The 20,664-nt window shown below is 42.8% G+C and overlaps 1 protein-coding gene across 1 annotated transcript; it reads right to left on the reverse strand.

Moving 5' to 3' along the window:
- Positions 1–16,404: 16,404 nt before the first annotated feature.
- On the reverse strand, positions 16,405–20,335 carry LOC122746478 (E3 ubiquitin-protein ligase TRIM68-like). Its single transcript, XM_043992104.1, has 6 exons — positions 19,907–20,335; positions 19,404–19,511; positions 18,721–19,002; positions 17,826–17,848; positions 17,578–17,675; positions 16,405–16,691 (listed from the first exon to the last, which is right to left on the reverse strand). The coding sequence occupies exons 1-6, from the start codon at positions 20,333–20,335 to the stop codon at positions 16,405–16,407; spliced, it is 1,227 nt and encodes a 408-aa protein (XP_043848039.1).
- Between the last annotated feature and the right edge of the window lie 329 nt (positions 20,336–20,664).

The following is a 20,664-nucleotide window of genomic DNA, read 5'->3' on the forward strand; positions in this document are numbered from 1 at the left end:
AACTGTCTCAACCCAAACTCAGGGGTTTTCACGTAGGAGCCCCTGATACTGGGCCAGCCGTGGGTTAGATATCTACCAGTGGCCATGGGAATTCATGAGGGCGATGACACAGTGAGGGACCCTAACGTGGATAGTCTGTCCCAAGGTTAGTTTATCAGCTTCTTTGACAAGGAGGACAGTAGCTGCCAGAGCCCTCAGGCAGGGAGGCCGTCCTGCTGACACGGGATCAAGGTGCTTGGATAGGTAGGCAATGGGCTTCTCCCATGGCCCAGTAGTCTGAGTAAGGACCCCCAGGGCAACTTTGTTCTTCTCAGTAACAAATAGAGTAAAAGACCTGGAGACATCAGGGAGACCTAATGCAGGGGCCTGTGTGAGTAGGCGCTTAATTTCTCTGAAAGCTTGCTCTTACACCTCCCCTCAAAGTAGGGGTTCCTGCTCCGGTCCCGAGAAGGCCTCATACAGGGGTTTGGTGAGCTGGGCAAACCCTGGCATCTAGATGTGACAGTATCTGGCTGCCCCAAGGAATTCACAGAGCTGCCTCTTGGTCCTTGGCATGGGAATGTTGAGAATGACTTTTCTTTTCTTTTTCTTTTTCTTTTTTTTTTTTGTGAGGCACTTGGGGTTAAGTTACTTGCACAAGCTAGTAAGTGTTAAGTGTCTGAAGCTGGATTTGAACTCAGGTCCTCCTGAATCCAGAGCCAGTGCTCTACCCACTGTGCCACCTAGCTGCCCTGAGAATGACTTTTACCCTCTCTACACCCAAAGTTCGGTGGCCCTGTATAACAAGGAACCCCAAATACTTACCTGGGTTTGGCAGATCTGGGCTTTCTTCCTGGGAACCTTGTACCCTACTTTAGAGAGGAGATCCAGCAGGGCCAGGGTTCCCATCCAGCACTGGTCTCATGTAGATCCGGCAAGGAGGAGGTCATCTACATACTGGATCAAGGTGCAACCAAGCTCCTGCCGAGGGAATGCCTAGAGATCCCGTGCCAGAGCTTCCCCCAAAAGAGTGGGGGAGTTCTTGAATCCTTGCAGAAGGCGAATCCAGGTTAGCTGGGTTTTTCAGCCTGAGTCAGGGTCCTCCCACTCAAAGGCAAACAGGGGGATGACTGGCTGGGGCGATTCGCAGGCAGAAGAAAGCATCCCTGAGATCCAAGCACACGAACCAGGCAGCCACAGGAGGTATCTGGGCCAATAGGGTGTTGGGGTTAGGAACCACTGGGTGGACCGTGATGGTGACACTATTGAGTGTGGAAGATGGAAGAAGGAGGTCTATCATGGCCTGGGGCTTCTCAGAGTAGGGAGGGGTATGGTTTTTCCAATTCAGGAGGTCAGTGGTGGTGAAGGGCTGATAATAGAAGACAGACCCGTCTGGTTGGTAAATCCCATCTGGGTTCTCTCAGCCCTGCCTCAGGGTCTCTCGGAGGGGCATCTGGAAGGCAGGTCTGGCCTTGGCTACATCAAGGGGACTCTGTCCCCCTCTCTGGTCTGGGGAAAGGGCCGGAGGAAGTGAAGGAGATGAGGGACAGAGAGGGAGGGAGTCTCATAGGGAGCCAGAGGCTGATAGAGTTTTGGATTCTGGGGTGGTGGTGGTGAAGCCGAGATATACGGGGGAGGCTCATCTTCTGGTGCCCCCTGTAATATGACTGGCTTGTGGGGGTCCGACCCTGATGCCTGGCCAACAAAAATCCTAGCCTGTCCCTGTGCTCCCTTATGCATCTGAACCCACGGGGGCTTGGTGCGGACAACTTCCAACCAGGAGTCTATATAGGGGAACCGGTCTGGGTGCTCGGGTTGGTCTGTGAAACCAGCTACCGCCCTGTAAACTGCTCTGGTGATTTCTGGGTCTAGAGTTCCCTCTGAGGGCCATCCCACATTGAATGTGGGCCATTCCAAAGTGCACAAGGTTCGGAGACACCACGGAGTCATCTTGACTCCATAATCTCCCCTGAACCCTTTCTTAAAATTCCTAATCATACAATCCAAGACTGTATGCTGAGACTGAGTCCCACCCATGAGGAAAGGACAGAATGTAAGGTGTCGCAGAGAGAGAAGGGATGGGGTGCTCACAGAGCCAGGTGCCTTTCCGCTTGGTCCCGAGACAGGGAAGGCCCACCCAGACTCTGTAGCTTTGGGCCGTGGAGCCAAAACACACACACATACACACACACTCACAGAATCAAACAGAAATTAAACAATCCCATCCAAATGGTGAGCCCTGAACCTGAACTGGGAGGTGATCAGTCTCCCCTCCGCCTTTGGCGGGCCTGACTACATACGCAGCACCCCGGGGGCCTTACCTTACCGGTGTCTTCCAGGAGCCCAGTTCCAAATTCCAAGCGAGCCGGGTCGATGGAGTAGCTAAAGTCCCGGGATTGCCGCTCCCGGAAGAGAGTCCTGCTAACAGGGTGCAGGTGGCGCCACTTCTATTCAGGGGCAGGTGTCCCGGGGCTTGCAACTCTCCGTTCCTCACCGGAGGCTATCCAATACAGCCTACCTGAGTGGGTTTCCTGGCCAATCACACCAAATGTTGTGGGAAATTCCGACGGAGAAACCCAAACGGCACTCAGGAATAAGGAAGAGCACCGGCCCAAAGCAGAGTCGCCTCGGATACTCTGGGCCGGAACAAGTGTCCTAGCTGCATTTTTATATCTCTTAGGCATGAAATGCATGCAGGTTTTCACAGGTACATTGTGGTGAGTTACTTGGCAGACAGGAAGGCATATATCAGTGAACACAGGCATAAGTCAGGAAGTTGGTACTAAACCACGGACTTCAGGGGGACAAACAGCATGTTCTACTTTCATTCTGGGGTCTCAGCTCAGGTCTCAGTTTTATCCCCTGTACTTTCCCATGTTAGTTATACTGTTATTCCATGCTGCTGTTGGGTAATCAAAGGATGCAATTTGACCCGTGGCAATTTAAGTCTGTGTAATAAGGAGTCATGTCATAAATGACTTCTATTTCAAAAGAGGAGAGAATGAATGGATATGGGGAAGAGAAGAGAAGGAGCAAAGAAAAGAAATAGGAATATTAGGGGAGAGGGGACTTTAGATTTTATATGGTGATTTTGGTGGTGTAGCAAACTCCCTCCATCAACACAGATCAGTAATGCACAGCCCACGAGGGTTGTCTGAGGTACCAAGAGATAAGATTCAAAGTCTCCTCCTGGATAGACTGTTCATATGTCATTTGTTTAATGCAGGATTCAGACTGTTTGGGCTTAGAATCACAGAATGACTGAACTGAAGAGGAGTTTAGAGATCCCCATAGAAATGGATCCCTCTTGGCAGCATATTGACTCAGAAAACTTCAAATTAATATTATTTGGGTTGTATTGTATTTTTTTGTTTGTGTGTGTGTGTGTGTGTGTGTGTGTGAGAGAGAGAGAGAGAGAGAGAGAGAGAGAGAGAGAGTTGGGGTTAAGTGACTTGCCCAGGGTCACACAGCTAGTAAGTGTAAAATGTCTGAGACTGGATTTGAACTCAGGTCCTCCTGAATCCAGGGCCAGTGCTCTATCCACTGCACCACCTAGCTGCCTCTGTATTGTATTTTTATTGATTTTAAGTATTTTCAATCTGGTTCAGGTGACAAGGACTGGAATTCTGACACCTGTGGTCCAATACAACCCCCATATTTTACAAATGTAGATATTAAGATGCTCAAAATAAGCCCTGACCATCATTCCAGATGTTTCTTGTTTGTAGCATGGCTTGGGGGCTGAAAACTCTTATCATAGTCTAGGCCTGAGATAGGCAATCCCGAGTCAGGTCTGTGGCTTCAGGAAAGAAAAGGAAGGGAACAATCATGAGAAAGATTATAGGGAGAAAAAGATAGGATTTGGCAATGGAGTGGAGTCATTTCTTGTTCTGTTGGGCCATTGAAATCTCTCATTCTTTTGGAAGAAAACAGGGGAGGTGATAGAGGTGGTCTTGGCCTGGCTCTTCCTGGGGAAGAGGAAATAGTCAGAGATCCATGTTCTAAGATGATATTAAAGCACCTTGCACAATCAGTGCTACATTGCAGCAATATAGTGATGAATACAAAATGGGAACTGGTCCCCAAATCAATTCTATGTATTTTTGGAATGTAGTTAAGAATGTATGTATGGGGGGCAGCTAGGTGGCACAATGGATAGAGCACCGGCCCTGGAGTCAGGAGTACCTGAGTTCAAATCCAGCCTCAGACACTTGACACTTACTAGCTGTGTGACCTTGGGCAAGTCACTTAAGCCTGATTGCCCCACAAAAAAAAAAAAAGTATGTATGTATGAGTGTGCTAAGAATTCATAATATTTTCTTTCTTTCTTTTTTTTTTTTTTTTTTTAGTGAGGCAATCAGGGTTAAGTGACTCACCCAGAGTCACACAGCTAGTAAGTGTCTGAGGTCAGATTTGAACTCAGGTCCTCTTGACTCCAGGGCCAGTGCTCTATCCACTGCGCCACCTAGCTGCCCCAGAATTCATAATATTTTCAAAAGAAGAATGAAGAAACCCTTGTGAAGCTCCTTCAGAAGGAGCTGGAAAGTGAATCCTACTTATCCTTCTGCTCAGCTTCTTTCTGCTTCCTAATCCAGGAAGCATTTCATAATGCCTCCTAAGAATGGTGGGGGTCCCACAGAAGAGGATAAAGTTATCCCACTGTACATAGTGATGCACAAATTAGTCTAGTCCTCACTGACTTTGCTGCCTTCCTGGTACACATTTTTCCTTTCTCCTATTATACTTTAGGGGGGCGGGGAAAGGGAAAATAAATGAAAATAAATGGTTTCTGAAAAGACTTTCTCCCCTTTCCGTCCTATTATAGCAGAGCACTTGGCACATTGTGCCAGATAAATCCTCATTAAAAAAATAATTTCCTCCCCCCAATTTTTAACATTTGTTGTTTTTTTGTTCTTAATAGTATTTTATTTTTCCAATTACATGTAAAGATCGTTTTCAACATTCATTTTTGTAAGATTTTGAGTTTCAAATCTCTCCCACCTTCTCTTCCCTCCCTCCCTCCCTCCTTCCTTCCAAAGCCAGCAATCTGATATAGATTATACATTACAATCATGTTAAACATATTTCCACATTAGTCAAGTTGTGAGAGAATCAGAACAAAAGGGGAAAAAACCACACACACAAGAAGAAATAACAACAAAAAAGCAAAAACAGAAGTGAAAATAGTATGCTTCAATCTGTATTCAGACCCCATAGTTCTTTTTCTAGATGTGGAGAATATTTTCCATCATGAGTTCTTTGGAATTGTCTTGGATCACTGCACTGCTGAGAAGAGTTAAGTCTATCAAAGTTGATCATCATACAATGTTGTTGATAGTGAGTACAATGTTCTCCTAGTTCTGCTTACTTCACTCAGCATCAATTCATGTAAGTCTACCTGCTCATCATTTCTTACAGCACAATGGTATTCCATTACATTAGTATACCACAACTTGTTCAGCCATTCCCCAAGTGATGAGCATTACCTCAGTTTCCTATTTGTTGCCAGCACAAAAACAGTTCCTATAAATATTTTTGTACAACATAGGCCTTCTTCCCTTTTCTTTGATCTCTTTGGGACACAGATCTACCAGTGGTATTGCTGGATCAAAGAGTATGCAGTTTTATAGCCCTTTCAATATAGTTCCAAATTGCTCTCCAGAATGGTTGGATCAGTTCACAACTCCACCAACAATGCATTAGTATCCCAACTTTCCCACATCCCCTCCAACATTTGTCATTTACCTTTTTTTTTTAATCACAGATAATCTGATAGGTGTAAAATCCTCATTGACTTCTGATTATGTCAATAGGGACTTAGAATGGAAGCCTTCCTGGGGATAGCAGTTTTCCTATACTAGACTATCATGGCCCCATTGGTTCACCATCACTATGGTCAATGTTGTATGTATGTATTTTTTTCTGAGAGTAAAGAGAGCTTTTTACTTATCATTCATGTTGTCTCCTTCATTCTCCTTTATAAACAAGAACATATTCAATGAGTATTTTAAGGGGTGTAGTAGTTATTTAGCAGAACCCAAGAAACTGTATGTCAGATCATTGAATTTTTATTTGCTTTTGGTTTTTTTTGTGGAGCAATGAGGGTTAAGTGACTTCCCCAGAGTCACACAGCTAGTGTCAAGTGTCTGAAGCTGGATTTGAACTCAGATCCTCCTGAATCCAAGTCCAGTGCTTTATCCACTGCGCCACCTAGCTGCCCCTTGTCTATCAGATCAAATACATGACTTTAGCATGAAACTTTATGGTGGTATGAGCCAAGGAACCACTCAGAAATTTGATTTCCTCCCATGTAAAACTGGGATAATTATACTTACAATACCTACCTGACAAGGTTATTGTAAAGATCACTTTTATAAATAAGCAGGCAGATGGTACAGTGGATAAAACATTAGACCTGGAGTCAGGAAAACATGTCATGGCCCAAATTTGGCCTCTGACATCATTTATGAGCTGTGTGACCCTAGGCAAGTCACCTAAAATCTCTTTGCCTCAATTTCTTCAGGTATAAAATGAGGATAGCACCTACCTCTTAGAGTTCTTGTGAGGATAAAATGAGATAACACTTGTAAAACCCTTTGCAAACCTTAGAACATTAGATAAATGCTAGCAATCAATATCGTTATTATTATTCTCTGTAAATTAATCTGGAAACTGGGAGGGTGAATTTCTTCCCTTCTAGTTAGTTTTTTCCCATCATAATCCTTTGACCCCTTGTTGTAGAGTGGAAGTAAACCTGGGTTCTTGGAGAATTGATCAAAACAAACCAAATGGGTAAAGTACTTTACAAACTTGAATGCCCTATCCAAAAATTAGCTATTGTGTTATTTTTAATCATCTTAATCTTCATCATTTGTTAAAGGCTAGGAGGTTAGAGCACAACACATGCCCTCCCAGGGACAGAATCGCGCGTGTGTGCGTGTGCGCGTGCGCGTGTGAGAGAGAGAGAGAGAGAGAGAGAGAGAGAGAGAGAGAGAATGAATGAGACAGAGACAGAGAGAGACAGAGATTTAGAACTAGCCAGAGCCTGTAAACACTTGGGGATTCACCTTTTTTGGCCATACCAACTGATAATTAAGATTCCCTATGAAGTCAGTGGTTCCTAACTGTGAAGTTGAAATGTTGATTTTGTATTTTATATTCAGCTCTCTAACTCTATTCTACATTTGACCCAAAACCCAAAACCTAAACCTCTTCTTTGTCTGTCTTTCTCTGAGTTATGACCAAAGGGTTAAAGTACAATCACTGTTAATTAAAGAGAAACTCTGAGCAAGAGTTTAGAAGTGCAACCCCATTTGGGGTTTTCTTGGCAAAGATACTGGAGGTGGTTTTGCCATTTCCTGCTCCAGGTGTTTGAAAGATGAGGAAACAGGCAAACAAGGTTAAGTGAGTTGCCCACAGTCACACAGCTAGAAATTGTTGGAGGCCAGATCTGAACTCAGGAACTTGAGTCTTCCTGACTCCAGGCCTGACATTCTATTCAGTGCCCCACGAAGCTGCCTTATTCTCTCATAAAGCATTCTAATTCTATGGAAATTGTTATCTCAGCAACACCTGCAAATAACTCCTGTCAAGGAAAATCTGATATTCCACATAACTTGCCTTGAAAAGCAAGACTAGGGGGCGGCTGGGTGGCACAATGGATAGAGCACCAGCCCTGGATTCAGGAGGACCTGAGTTCAAATTTGACCTCAGACACTTAACACACTTACTATCTGTGTGACACTGGGCAAGTCACTTAACCCCAAACGCCTCACCAAAAAATAAACAAACAAAAAATACTGTTATGACTTTCTGGGAAGTTGGGGGAAAAGGGATGCTAGGGATAACTATGATGATGTAAAAAAGACATCAAGTAAAAAATTAAAAAAACAAACATCATTAAAATTAAGAGATAGGAGAGGATATCCCCAACTCACCCATTCCTGGAAGTAGAAGGCCTGTGTCATGCAGATTGTTTTCAGACTTTTTCAAAGTGTTGATAAAGTATGCACATTTTTTCTTCTTTTTTTTTTTTCTAAAAAAATACTACTTGCTATACAGGATAGCTCTGTGGGAGGTGGCAGGAAGAAGGGGATGGCATAACTGGAGGAAAACTATGAAGATGTTTTTAAAAAGACAGCAATAAAAACTTTAAAAATAAAATACAACACAGCTTCAGTTTGTTCTCAGGCTGATCTAAAATTACCAAAAAGATCAGACCATTTATCATTTGCAAAAATCAAAGTTAATTTATGATCTCTATATAATCTCAGGTCAATACAGTACAAAAAAAGGCTGTTCCTTGTCAGTTTCAAAATTCTGTTTAGTTCCTAGAACAATCTTGACCTCTAGTGGCTGCCTGAGGAACTGGAGCATGGCTGCTCCCTCTGGATGCACTACGGACTTTGCAAAGTTTCTGGATATTGGATAACCACCTCTCCAAAGCTGGCTTGGGATGTTCCAAGGCCTTCTGGCCATTAGACAAGAGCACTTAGGTCCTCAGGTCATTACCAGCCTCAATCCACTTTGAAAACTGTATAGGATTCCCCACAGATCCCTGAGTGACAAGAAGTGTCACCATCTTGCGATAAAGGAAAGCAGTCCAAATGGATCTTTGACTTTAATATTAAAAAACATAGGAGCAGCTAGGTGGTGCAGTGGATAAAACACCAGCCCCGGATTCAAGAGGACCTGAGTTCAAATCCAGCCTCAGACACTTGACACTTACTAGCTGTGTGACCCTGGGCAAGTCACTTAACCCCAATTGCCTCACAAAAAATAAACAAAACAAAAACCAAAAATGAATGTCAAAAGTTGTCTTATGGGAACAGCTAGATGGGGCAGTGGATAAAGCACCAGCCCTGGATTCAGGAGTGCCTGAGTTCAAATCCCGGCCTCAGACACTTGACACTTACTAGCTGTGTGACCCTGGGCAAGTCACTTACCCCTCATTGCCCAGCAAAACAAAAACAAAAACTTGTCTTCACCTATAATTGGGAAAATCTGGAGGTTTTACCTCACACCCTGTAAAATGGCAAAGAATAAAAATTGTAATAGCATTGGAAGAGCTGTGGAATGATAGGCACACTGTAGTGGGCTTGTAAATCAGTTCAACTATTTTGGAAAGCAATTTGAAATTATGCAAATAAAGTGATTAAAATGTTGACATCCTTTGAACAGGAGAGATTCCATTAGCTGAACTTACACATCAAGGAAGTCATTGATAAGAAGAATGTTCTCATATGCTTTCTGTGATAACAAAGACTTGGAAACAAAGTAGATGTCCATCAAATGGTGAATGGCTAAAAAAAATAGTGGTACCTGAATATAATAGAATGTGATTGTGTTATAAAAAATGAGTGGCCACAAATACAGAGAAGCATGGAAATACATATATGAACTGATGCAGAGTGAAGTATGCAGAGCCAAGAAAATATACACAATAACTACAACCTAAATGGAAAAAAACAAAAAACAAACAACCACCACCATACACCAAAAAAAGTGAATGCAACAACAAAATTATAAAGATTGAACAAAACTCAAGTAAATAAATGAAGGGATGCTAGGTGGCGCAGTGTATAAGAACACCAGCCCTAGAATCAGGAGTACCCAAATTCAACTCTAACCTCAGAAACTAACTAGCTGTGTGACCCTGGGCAAGTCACTTAACCCTCATTGCCCCACAAAAAACAAAACAAAACAAAAAAACAATAGTTATTTAAAAGCCACGTGGTTTTCAGGCGGTCTATTGAACAATTTTATGTTGTATGAAAATGATTGTTCCTACTTGCCCAGCCTCAGATGCTATTTTTTGAAAGTTATATTGACTCAGTTATTCATTGTTTTCAGTCCTGCTTATCAATCAGTGTGCAGGGAGGCTCTCCTTGGGAAGGAGATACTAAGCCTGAAGCTTTTTGTATTACCTGCTCTTTGTCAGGTACCCTTATCTATAAATTGTCTACTTCTAGTTACCTTAAGAAACTGAGATTCAAGGATCTAACCTCTTTTGCTGAGGAAGACCTATTGGGATTGTCTGAAAGTTAATCTATAAAAGCCATCCCCACCTTGAAGTCATTGATGATTTCTATCGATCTTCCCTTCAATGTGTTGCTACCTAAACATATACTTAGAAGAAAATCCTTTTAATTCTCTTTGTCCTGAGTTTTGACATTAATCAGGGTGAAAGCCCAAATGAAGAATTTCTTTCACCACCATCCATCCACTCCTATCTCCAATCCCCAATACTTCTTGGCCAACTCTTCCTATTATTTCTTTTTTTTTTTTTAAATTTATTTTTTGCAGGGCAACGGGGGTTAAGTGACTTGCCCAGGGTCACATAGCTAGTAAGTGTTAAGTGTCTGAGGCCGGATTTGAACTCAGGTACTCCTGAATCCAGGGCCGGTGCTTTAACCACTGCGCCATCTAGCTGCCCCCCCTATTATTTCTTGAAAGAAAAGTAGTTAATGCATCTTAGAACTGGAAAGGACTTGAGAGGATAAACTTTAGATAAAGTATCTAAAATGATACTTGCCCCACCTACTTTGTTGTTTCTTGTACACATCCCACCCCCATTTACTTTGTACTTACTTTGCATGTATTTTTGTATTTCCTTATCATTATATAATAGCATCTAGGTGGTTCAGTGGATAAAGTCTGAGAGCCTGGGAGTCAGGAGGGCTCCAGGAGATCAAATCTGACATCAGTTTTACTGTGTGTGTGTGTGTGTGTGACCCTGGGCAAGTCACTTAACCTTGTTTGCCTCAGTTTCCTGTAAAATGAGCTGGAGAAGGAAATGGCAAATTACTCCAGTATCTCTGCCAAGAAAACCCCAAATGGGATCATGAAGGTCAGACATGATTGAAAAAAACAACTGAACAAATCTTTGCACACCTAAGAGAATGTAAGATGACGGCAGAGGCTGTTTGATTTTGTGCTTCTCACAGAGCTGGCACATAGTGCTGCTTGAATTGATTGGATATAGTAAATTGTTCATAGTATCAAAGAATGACAGATGTTATGAGGGGAGGGACCTTGGTGGTCATCTGTCCAACTCCCTTACGATACAGTTGAAGAAGCCATGGCTTATTCAGCAGAGTACTGACAAATGTTTAACAAACCAGCTCTCTAGGTGAATGGATTCACAAAACACTTTTAAATTTAATCTGAATTAACATTTTCTCCATCACTTTCTTAATTTTAGACAACCAACAAAGTTTAGGGGTGAGATTAACAGATTTCTGAGATGTAAATAATTATGCTGAAAATTTACGAACCAACTACAAAGGCTTTGAATTTATTCCAGCTCCCTCTAGCACCCTTGTCCCACCCTTGTCCCACCCTGCTCCCACCCCCCCAGCCCCCCAGGAGAGGATAAGTGATTTGCCTACACCTATGCAAATAGCCCCCTAAAGAGCTAGGGTTTTAATCTAACCTGCAAATTCAGTAAACTCTTCTACTTCCACACAATCTTTCTAAAGACCTAAAACAAGTGAGCCTCTTCCCCTATCCAAACCCAGTCCAGTGCCCTACTAGTACCATGGACATAACTTTTAGAGAAATCATAGGGAATTGGTAAAAACCCTGAGACGATAAATAACTCCAGCAAAATAATAGGCTGTTAAATAAGGGGGCAGCTAGGTGGCGCAGTGGATAAATCACTAGCCCTGAATTCAAGAGAACCTGAGTTCAAATGAGGCCTCAGAAACTTGATACTTACTAGCTGTGTGACCCATGGCAAGTCACTTAATCCTCATTGCCCAGCAAAAAAACAAGAAATGAAGGGGAAAAAAAAGAAATGACCAGGAGGACTGATGCTGAGTGAAGTGAGTAGAACCAGAACATTGTACACAGTAATAGCAACATTGTGCGACGATCAAATGTGATAAGACGATCAAATGTGCTCTTCTCAGCAATGGTCCAAGACTCACGATAGAAAATGTTCTCCACATCCAGAGAAAGAACTATGGAGTCTGAATGCAGATTGAATGCTATTTTCACTTTGTTTTTGTGGTTTTTTCCCTTTTGTTCTGTTTCTTCTTTTATATCATGACTAATATAGAAATGTTTAACTTATCACAAATGGATAACCTATATCAGATTGCTTGCTGTTTTCAGGAGAAAGAGGGAGAAAAATTTAGAAATCAAAAGTCTTATAAAAAATGAATGTTGAAAACTATCTTTACATGTAATTAGAAAAAATAAATTTACAAAAATAAAAATATTTATAGCTCTTTTAGTAATGGCAAATGACTGGAAGCTGGGAGAGTGTTTATCAAGTGGGAAATGGTTAAACAAGCCATAGTATATCCATTCAAGCTAATTTTTTTTTGAGGCAATTGGGGTTAAGTGACTTGCCCAGGGTCACACAGCTAGTAAGTATCACGTGTCTGAGGCCAGATTTGCCACCTAGCTTCCCCACAAGCCATAGTATATCAATGTGATAGGAAAACTATGCTGAAAATGAGAGGGGCAGCTAGGTAGCACAGAGGACAGAGCCTAGAGTGAGGCAGGCCTGAGTTAAAATCTGGTCTCAGACAATTATATTGAATATAAATAACATTAATGCTAATAGAGTATATTGATTATATTCAATGAATCACTAATCTGTAATTATACACATACGTACTTATACATATACATATATATGACCTGCCCAATGCAGAAATGTTTTACTTATATATTTCTTTATATTTGTAAGAGGATTTTTAGCTTTATTTTCTTGGTTGGGTTGTGGAAGGGAAAGGCAGTCATTTTTCTGTTCCTTTTGCCTTGCTTTGACAGAATATGGTCTACTCATGCAAACAGGAGAACTTCTGCAGCTCTAGGTGTCTCTCACACTTGGCTCATCTTGTCAGGCTCTAGGAAATGGCAGCGGTCATGCGGCTGCTGGACATTATCAGTCCTTTCCCCAGACCCTCACTGGGTAGACATTCTCAAGTAGTAGATTTCCCCTCTTCAGGGCAAGAGAAAGTTATGGAATCTTCCTTCCAATTTATGAAGGCCAGTTTAGCAAAGCCTATGTGCACTTTCAACGGTGACTGTGAAATATTCCAGGCAGATAGAGGAGATAAGGGTATACAGATTGTTAACCAACTCTCAGCCCACCAAGATGGCCGGGAGTGAGGCTTGGGTGGAAAAGGTCTCTCTCGTAGCCCCCAGCAACTACACAAATCAATGAGGGGGTGCAGAAATAAACCTATTTAAAGAAGGGATCTCTGAACTAAAGAGTTTCTCCTCCACCCAGGAAGCTGCATATCAAGGAAGGCCCACCACAAACTAGGGCAGGGATTAAAAGCTAGGAGGAATAATAAAGAACTGGGATATCAGACGCCTGATAGAAAAGAACTTTAATTGGGAAAGGTCCCAGTCTATCTTAGAATTTAAGTTATTCTGAGGTTTCCCCTCAATCTTCCATCTAATGTCAATTGGGGCAGCTAGGTAGAGCAGTGGATAGTGCCAGGCCTGGAGTCAGACTCATCTTCCTAAATTAAAATTTGACCTCGACATGTTCTAGCTGTGTGACCCTGGGCAAGTCACTTCACCCTGTTTGCCAAGAAAACCCCCAGTGGGGTCACAGAGTAGGTGGGACACAACTGAAGGACTGACTGAACAATTGTCTCAACACCAGGAAGCTTTCCTTCCAGAAACTATGACATAGCTAGGATTCCATGGGGAATCGTCCTATGACCTGATGACAGTGCTGGGGTATGGTACTCTTAGAATTCCATTAGGGTCTTACTTGCCTGGGCCTCCTCTTTCTCCAACTTCATTTTTTCCATTGTTAAAGGTCTGGGTCTCCTTTGGGGAAGACTAGCCCATACCCCCAGTCTTCAAGGGAGCCAGAAGGGGAGATTAAAGGGTGAAGGCAATGAATATCGGCAAAAGGGGAAAAACCTGTGGAGGAGGGCCTCATCAGGGAGGGGAGCCAACCTCCTTCTAGGGCCACGGAAAACTGGGGAACTGGTTCCTGAGAAACTGAAGGAAGTGTCAGGTGTGTCCCAGGATGGGGAAAATAGGACACCAGGTACATCATGACAAGAGAACATGGCCATCACTGACCAAAGCCTGGATGAGGCCCAGGCCAAGAAACATGTCCTGAATAGAGTGGGCTCTTTTCATGATCCAAAAGATCAAAGTAAAGGAGCCTACGAATGCCTAGCTGATGCCAGTTGAGCAGCAGGCAGACAGGAGGGCACGGAAGAGTCTTCAGCAGTGGATGTCTGATGAGGGCAGGAGGGCATCATGCACACCCAACAGTTCACTGAGGTCTGAAATGAATATTTCTACTCTAACCTGAGTAACCTTTTATTCTAGTGAAGAGGCCAGGGAGCAGCTCAGCAAGAAGTGTGGGATCACTCTCCAGTACATCTAGTACATGATATCAAAAGAATATTGGGGCAGCTAGGTGGCGCAGTGGATAGAGCACCGGCCCTGGAGTCAGGAGTACCTGAGTTCAAATCCAGCCTCAGACACTTAACACTTACTAGCTGTGTGACCCTGGGCAAGTCACTTAACCCCAATTGCCTCACTAAAAAAAAAAAGAATATTGTGAAGTTCCAAGGAGAGACATATCCATGGAGTACCGAGTTCATCTCTACTCCCCCTATTCTGCAGGTTCCACAGGTGGTTTCTTTCACCTCTATACATCAGGAGTTAATGGGCACACTTTGGGTTACTCATTGGGTGCTGGGGATTATAGCTATAACCCCGAGGGAGGTTAGATGTATATTCCTGGGAGTGAGGGATGATTATGAGGCTGTGACCCCATCCTCAGTGACATCCCCAAGAATTGAACCTGAATGAGTTCACTGACAATTCCAGCTGATCCAGTCTCAGGGTTGAAGGTACATGGGGTGACCCTTGAATGGGTCCAAGGCATCCAGTGGACACATTCCACTCGAGCAGAAAGCAGGGGGGCAAATGTGGTCTCCCCTCTTGCCTGTTGGTCTGGTTTCAGTCTTTCACATGACCTCCTGCCCTCATCATTTTGTACTCTACCCCCATCCTACTTATCCCCTCTAGAATTGGGTACAGAGTCCACCTCACCTACCAGGAATGCCAAAAAGGAGGATACAGCTTCTGGACAGAGGACATAGACCATCCTGCCCAAGACAGCTCTTTTTACCCCATATTCAGCTCATTTTAAACCAACAGAATAGTTTGGTGAAAAAGTGACAGATAAAGTGTGTGTGGGAAAATTACACAAGGGAATTCTAGGGACAGAGGACTGGACCAGGTAGAGGATAATGATATTCTCTACCATAATCCCCAACAGAAATGGACAATAGACCAACTTTTCCTGGAAGTTCAACCTATCAGGAATTTAACTGAGAAAATGGGTACCTTGATTTCCTTGAGCCCTAATCATTCAGGTAACCAGAATTGTATAAGGGCTGACTTCATTGGCTAACACCAACAATCCTTTGTGTGACCAAGAGTAAACCCAGGTGGACTTATCTGACTGCAGGGCTATTGGTCAAATTTTTCTGAAGGTGTCATCAAGACCTTGAGAACTGAATTTAATCACCAAGCCGGCCTTCTGAATTGGGTACCAAAGGCTTTGTAATGGATCTTTGTAATGCTCTCTGGAATTCAACTCACAGCCCCTCCCTTTGGGAGTGGTCTTTTCTAAGGCCAACCTTTCCTCCAAACTCTTTTCCTCTCCTTTTAAGAAAGGGATTTAAATAAAAAAGAAAAGTGGCATAGTTATGAGTGTGCCTTAAGAAATAGATTAACCTTTCTGGTGTGACCTATGGGGCCTCAATTGCATAAAAAAAAATGTATAGGATTACCAGTTACAAAGTTGTAACTATTCAACACAGAACAAAATTTACAAAAGCAAATTAGGTGTTAGTACTGTTGTGAGGATCAACTATGATCATATATATATGCCACTTAACCACATTGTATGTTGAGGGCTAGGGTTAAAGTGGGGTGGGTTGGGAAGAGTTTCTTCAGTTTCTAGGCCTTTGACCCATTTCTTCCCCACTCTTCCCCTACTGCTCCTGCTTCCATTACAAAGCATTGAATAAGATTTTGAAATACAGGTGGAAGAAAAACATTTATTAACAATTATTCTGTGCCACTCTAAGAATCAACCTGTGGCACAACCTGTTTATGCTACATATGGTTATCAAAGGGTGGGAGGATTCCAAGTCTTTCATTCCAAGTCCAAACCCATTTCCCACAGATGCTATCATGGTATAGAAATTGAAGTCAGAGAGGGAAATGGTCAAGCTTTTACAGATTTTCTGTAGCAGATGACATTTGTCAGATATAGGACTAGACAATGTATTTACAGTTTTAACAAAAACTTAAGCACTCAGCTTCCGATTCTCTAACTAGGCTCCCTTTTATACATAAGATTAAGAAGTTCCAGGATCATCCTGAAGTATCTCTACTTGGTTTGCCTGGGACCCTGACCTAGTGCCATTCTATTGAAGGGTTAGGAGAGAAGTCACTACTAGCTCGCTCCCTTTCAATTGGCAAACAGTAACAGGTGAAAAGGGGATAGTCTTCCTCCTCAGAAATATCATCCATACTCAGACTCAGTTGGGTAATAGATATGTCTCTCCCATTCATGTAGTGGAGACTTCCAGAGGTATAAATAGCATACATCTGACCAGAGGATAGATCTGCAAATGTGAAAGTCCTCTTCCTGTCATCATCTGGTAGTTCATATGGATAATTACATTGCAACAGTCTCGATTCTGCAGAGAGAAGAAAGGCATCCATGAGTCCAAAGGAAGGTACTTCAGAGCGAGTAAAAGATATGGTTCAGGCTCAATTGCTCAATTGCTTGTTCTTTGGATCCCATAAATTATGGTGTGGATGAGAGTAGTTGGAATATGGTCAAGACATCCCTGCCCAATTTTATTTATAGCAGCTCTTTGTGGTGGCTAAGAATTGGAAATTTCAAATTAATGTCCATCAATTTGGGAATGGACAAACAAACTGGTATATGGTAGTGAGGGAATATTGTGCTAAGAGGGGGCAGCTAGATGGCACAGTGCATTCAGAAGGACCCCAGTTCAAATGCAGCTGTAGACACTTACTAGCTATGTGACCCTGGGCAAGTCACTTAACCCCAATTGCCCCCCCCCCCAAATGACAAGCAGAATGACTTCAGAAAGGCCTGGAAATTAAGTTTTCCTATAGTGACTAATATGGTAATGTTTTACATAATCGTGTATATAGGCTTGCTGCCTCAGGGAGAGGGGAGGGGTAGAAATTGGAACCCAAAACTATAAATAAAAATCTTTATACATATGGTCTAGGTAGGAAGGATTGGGCAAGTAGGTGGCACAATGGATAAAGCACTGTCAAGAGGACAGCGAGTTCAAATCTGGCCTTCCTAGTTGTGTGACTCTGGGCAAGACATTTTTTGCCTCACTTGCTCATCTGTAAAAAGAGCTGATGAAAATGGTAAACCACCCTGTATCTTTGCCAAGAAATGAAGAATCCTTAGCTAGCCTTGCCTAAGAAGAAACAAAAACAAACTATCTTCCTTCACCAAATAAAAGGTCACCTTCCCTACTTATGAAGATCAGCAACTATCCATCAGCATAGGTAGCATTTTACCTTATGGTAGCCTACCTTGAAATTTCCTCAGAAATTGTCTTAAATGCATGCAGTAAGAATCACTCAGTTTTGGTGTGAAAGGTTCTGGCATTTGAAACAACAGCGACTGACTCCTAGGAGAGAAGAGTTACTCAGTTACCATTTTTGTTCACCATAGGTTCTGTGCTCTCCATGGCAAAGGCTCCCCCGCCCTTGTCTTAAGCACAGCTAGGTCCCCACCATCCTCTGTGTTCCATTTATTCTCTTTCAGAATGTTAACTTACTTGCTCAATATGTCTTCTGAATCCTAGAAGAGAAACAGAAAAGGTTAAAGGCTGGTAGGTTAATTGAGGATAATTTACTAAACCAAAATCGGCAAGGAGTTTAGTCAGCATAAAGACTTAATGTTAGTGTTATGGCAAAATTTGGTCATAAGAGGGGAAACTCCCATGTTTCTTTCCTCAAGGAAATTAAAATTAAATTCTTTAAAAGAGCACATGAGTATAGAAATTTCTACCCACTACCATCCCCCCTTCTGCTCTCCCCAGGCCAATTCCTCTATGATCAGATCTTCAATTGAATTAAGATCAAGAAATTTTGAAAACTTTGATGGCCCATGTTTGTATATTGCACACTGGGGCCTAGGTTTGGCCATAGTAGGTATCACGGAGCATTCTAGCCCAGGGAGACAGAGAGTAGAAGGAATGTGACAACTGCCCATTTGTCATTCACTAACCAAGAGTTCTGGGTCATAGTTCAAGGTCTGACCACGGAGGGGACCTGTATGGGAGGGCAGGGGGAATCCAATCCCTGTAATGCCAGGACAGGGGAGAGGAGTTGTCAGTTTTTTATCTTAAGATAAGTATTCCAAGACATAAATTAGACATATCCCTTTTGCCATTCAAGTAGAGATATCTGAAGGGCAGGGGACCCTGATGATCAGGCCCTTGTATAGATATGAGGCAATTAAAAAATACGTTGTCAGGGCAGCTAGGTGGCGCAGTGATTAAAGCACTGGCCTTGGATTCAGGAGGACCAGAGTTCAAATCAGGCCTCAGACACTTGACACTAGCAGTGTGACCCTGGGCAAGTCACTTAACCCTCATTGCCCCACAAAAAAAAATACCTTGTCAGCTTTGTTATTTACCACTGCCTAGAGCCCAACACAACTGCTCTCACCTGCAGAAGATCTGTATCTGCCATCACAGCCTTTTCTTCCAGTGCTATGCCCATCTCCCTCAGGTCATTCTTGTACTCTAACAGTTGGAGCTTGCTCATCCTCTTTTTCTCTCTGTTTTGGATTACTTGCTGTTCCTCATTCTCCTTTAGCTGCTCAAACATTTCATTCTCCTCCTCATTCAGCTCCACCAGACTGTGGACCTCCTCTTCTTGCTCACTCAGGAATTCACTTATTTCTTGAAAATTTTGCTCAAATGATTTTCTTGTCATTTCTACCTGTTCCTACAGACACACAAAAAGAACAGCCAGGTCGAAATCAACCTCCATTTGCCAGCTTAGTATAATGAAAAGTATATTAGAACACTGGATTAAGCAGCCTCAGTTTGAGAGATGTGCTTAAGCACACAGCACCAGGATTTAGAAGTCACTTAAACCCTTGTGAGAGGCTTAAAATAATGACAGCTAGGTAGTGCAGTGGATAAAGCACCGGCCCTGGAGTCAGGAGGACCTCAAATCAGGCCTCAGATACCTGATACTTACTAGCTGTGTGACCCTGGGGCAAGTCACTTAACCCTCACTGCCCTGCTAAAAAAATAATTAAAATTAAATAAAATAATGACCATATCGGCAGAAGGTTAAAGGATATACAAACTTATGGGAAGGAGAGAGCCAGACATACTTACTGTCAACACAACAGCCCATGTCCGAGGTATCTTCTTCTCATCAATAATTAGCTTGTGAACATCTTTTAAATTTTCATATACACGTTTCAGATTCTCCCGGAGCTTTCCCTGTAAAAGCAGCATGAGAGAACCCAGAGTAAAGAGCAGGGACTGAGAAATTGAGGAGGTCTGGGGGAAAGCTAGCACCATTTGGTTAGGAGGATGCTTGTTCATTACCCTTAAAAGGGACAGCTCAGGGGCAGCTAGGTGGCGGGAATGGATAGAGCACCAGCCCTGGAGTCAGGAGTACTTAACTTCAAATCTGGCCTCAGACACTTGACACTTACTAGCTGTGTGACCCTGAGCAAGTCACCTTGCCTCATCAAAAAAAAAAAAAACTTTAAAATAAAAAGGGACAGCTCAGATACAGACTAACATGGAAGTAGGCAAATTGGAGGGATTTGTCATTACCCAATGGTTACTCATCTCAAAGTATTGCCAATTCCAATGCTCCAGTTACTCACCCTACAGCCCTTAGCAGCCTCTTTTATGGTGAGGATGTTGTGAGTCTTGTGTTCCGGGGACTGTGAACAGGACTCACAGAGTAGGGTCTTATCATTAGCACAGAACAACTTCTTATCCTCTTGGTGTCTGTCACACTTCCTGGGGGGTCCCTCAGGCTTCTGTAGATATCTTTTGAAGGTATATGGTCTTCTTTTCGAAAAGAAAGGTAGTTTTCCCCTTCTCCTTAAAGTGGCAATAAGACTTCTTGGTTCGGAGATTTCCTTGCATGTACGGCAAGAGGTAGGTGTAGAAACTCCCCTGGAGGGACTGAGACAAGATTGGCAAACACTGTGTCCACAATCAGCCTCCACGGGGTCCTTGAGATAGGCTTGACAAACGTGGCAGGTGAGCATATTCTGGAGACTTTCAGTAATCTCTTTCGTTGCCATAATCCTGAGTAAGAAAGATAGTGTGAAAAGGGGTCTTTTGTAAGACCTCAGAAGCCATCCCTTCAGCTATTGAACAAAGGCAATTCCTTTTCTAGTCCCCACAGCTGAGGATTCATATTAAGGCAAGCCTCACAAGCTTGGAGTAGTAATCAATATGGAAAGACTAGGTGAGAACCCAAAGCGGGTGAGAACTAACCCAACATCAAAATTCAAACAAATTAAGCACATTGTTCTGAATAATTCCCTGGTTTTTACACAATCTATGATTTAGAACTAGAAGGAAAGACTGTCTCAATCACAAGAACTTTTCACAAGGAAAAGTATGTTTA

The sequence above is a fragment of the Dromiciops gliroides genome, chromosome 3 (genome assembly GCF_019393635.1).
Source record: "Dromiciops gliroides isolate mDroGli1 chromosome 3, mDroGli1.pri, whole genome shotgun sequence".
Classification (NCBI taxonomy): Eukaryota; Metazoa; Chordata; class Mammalia; order Microbiotheria; family Microbiotheriidae; genus Dromiciops; species Dromiciops gliroides.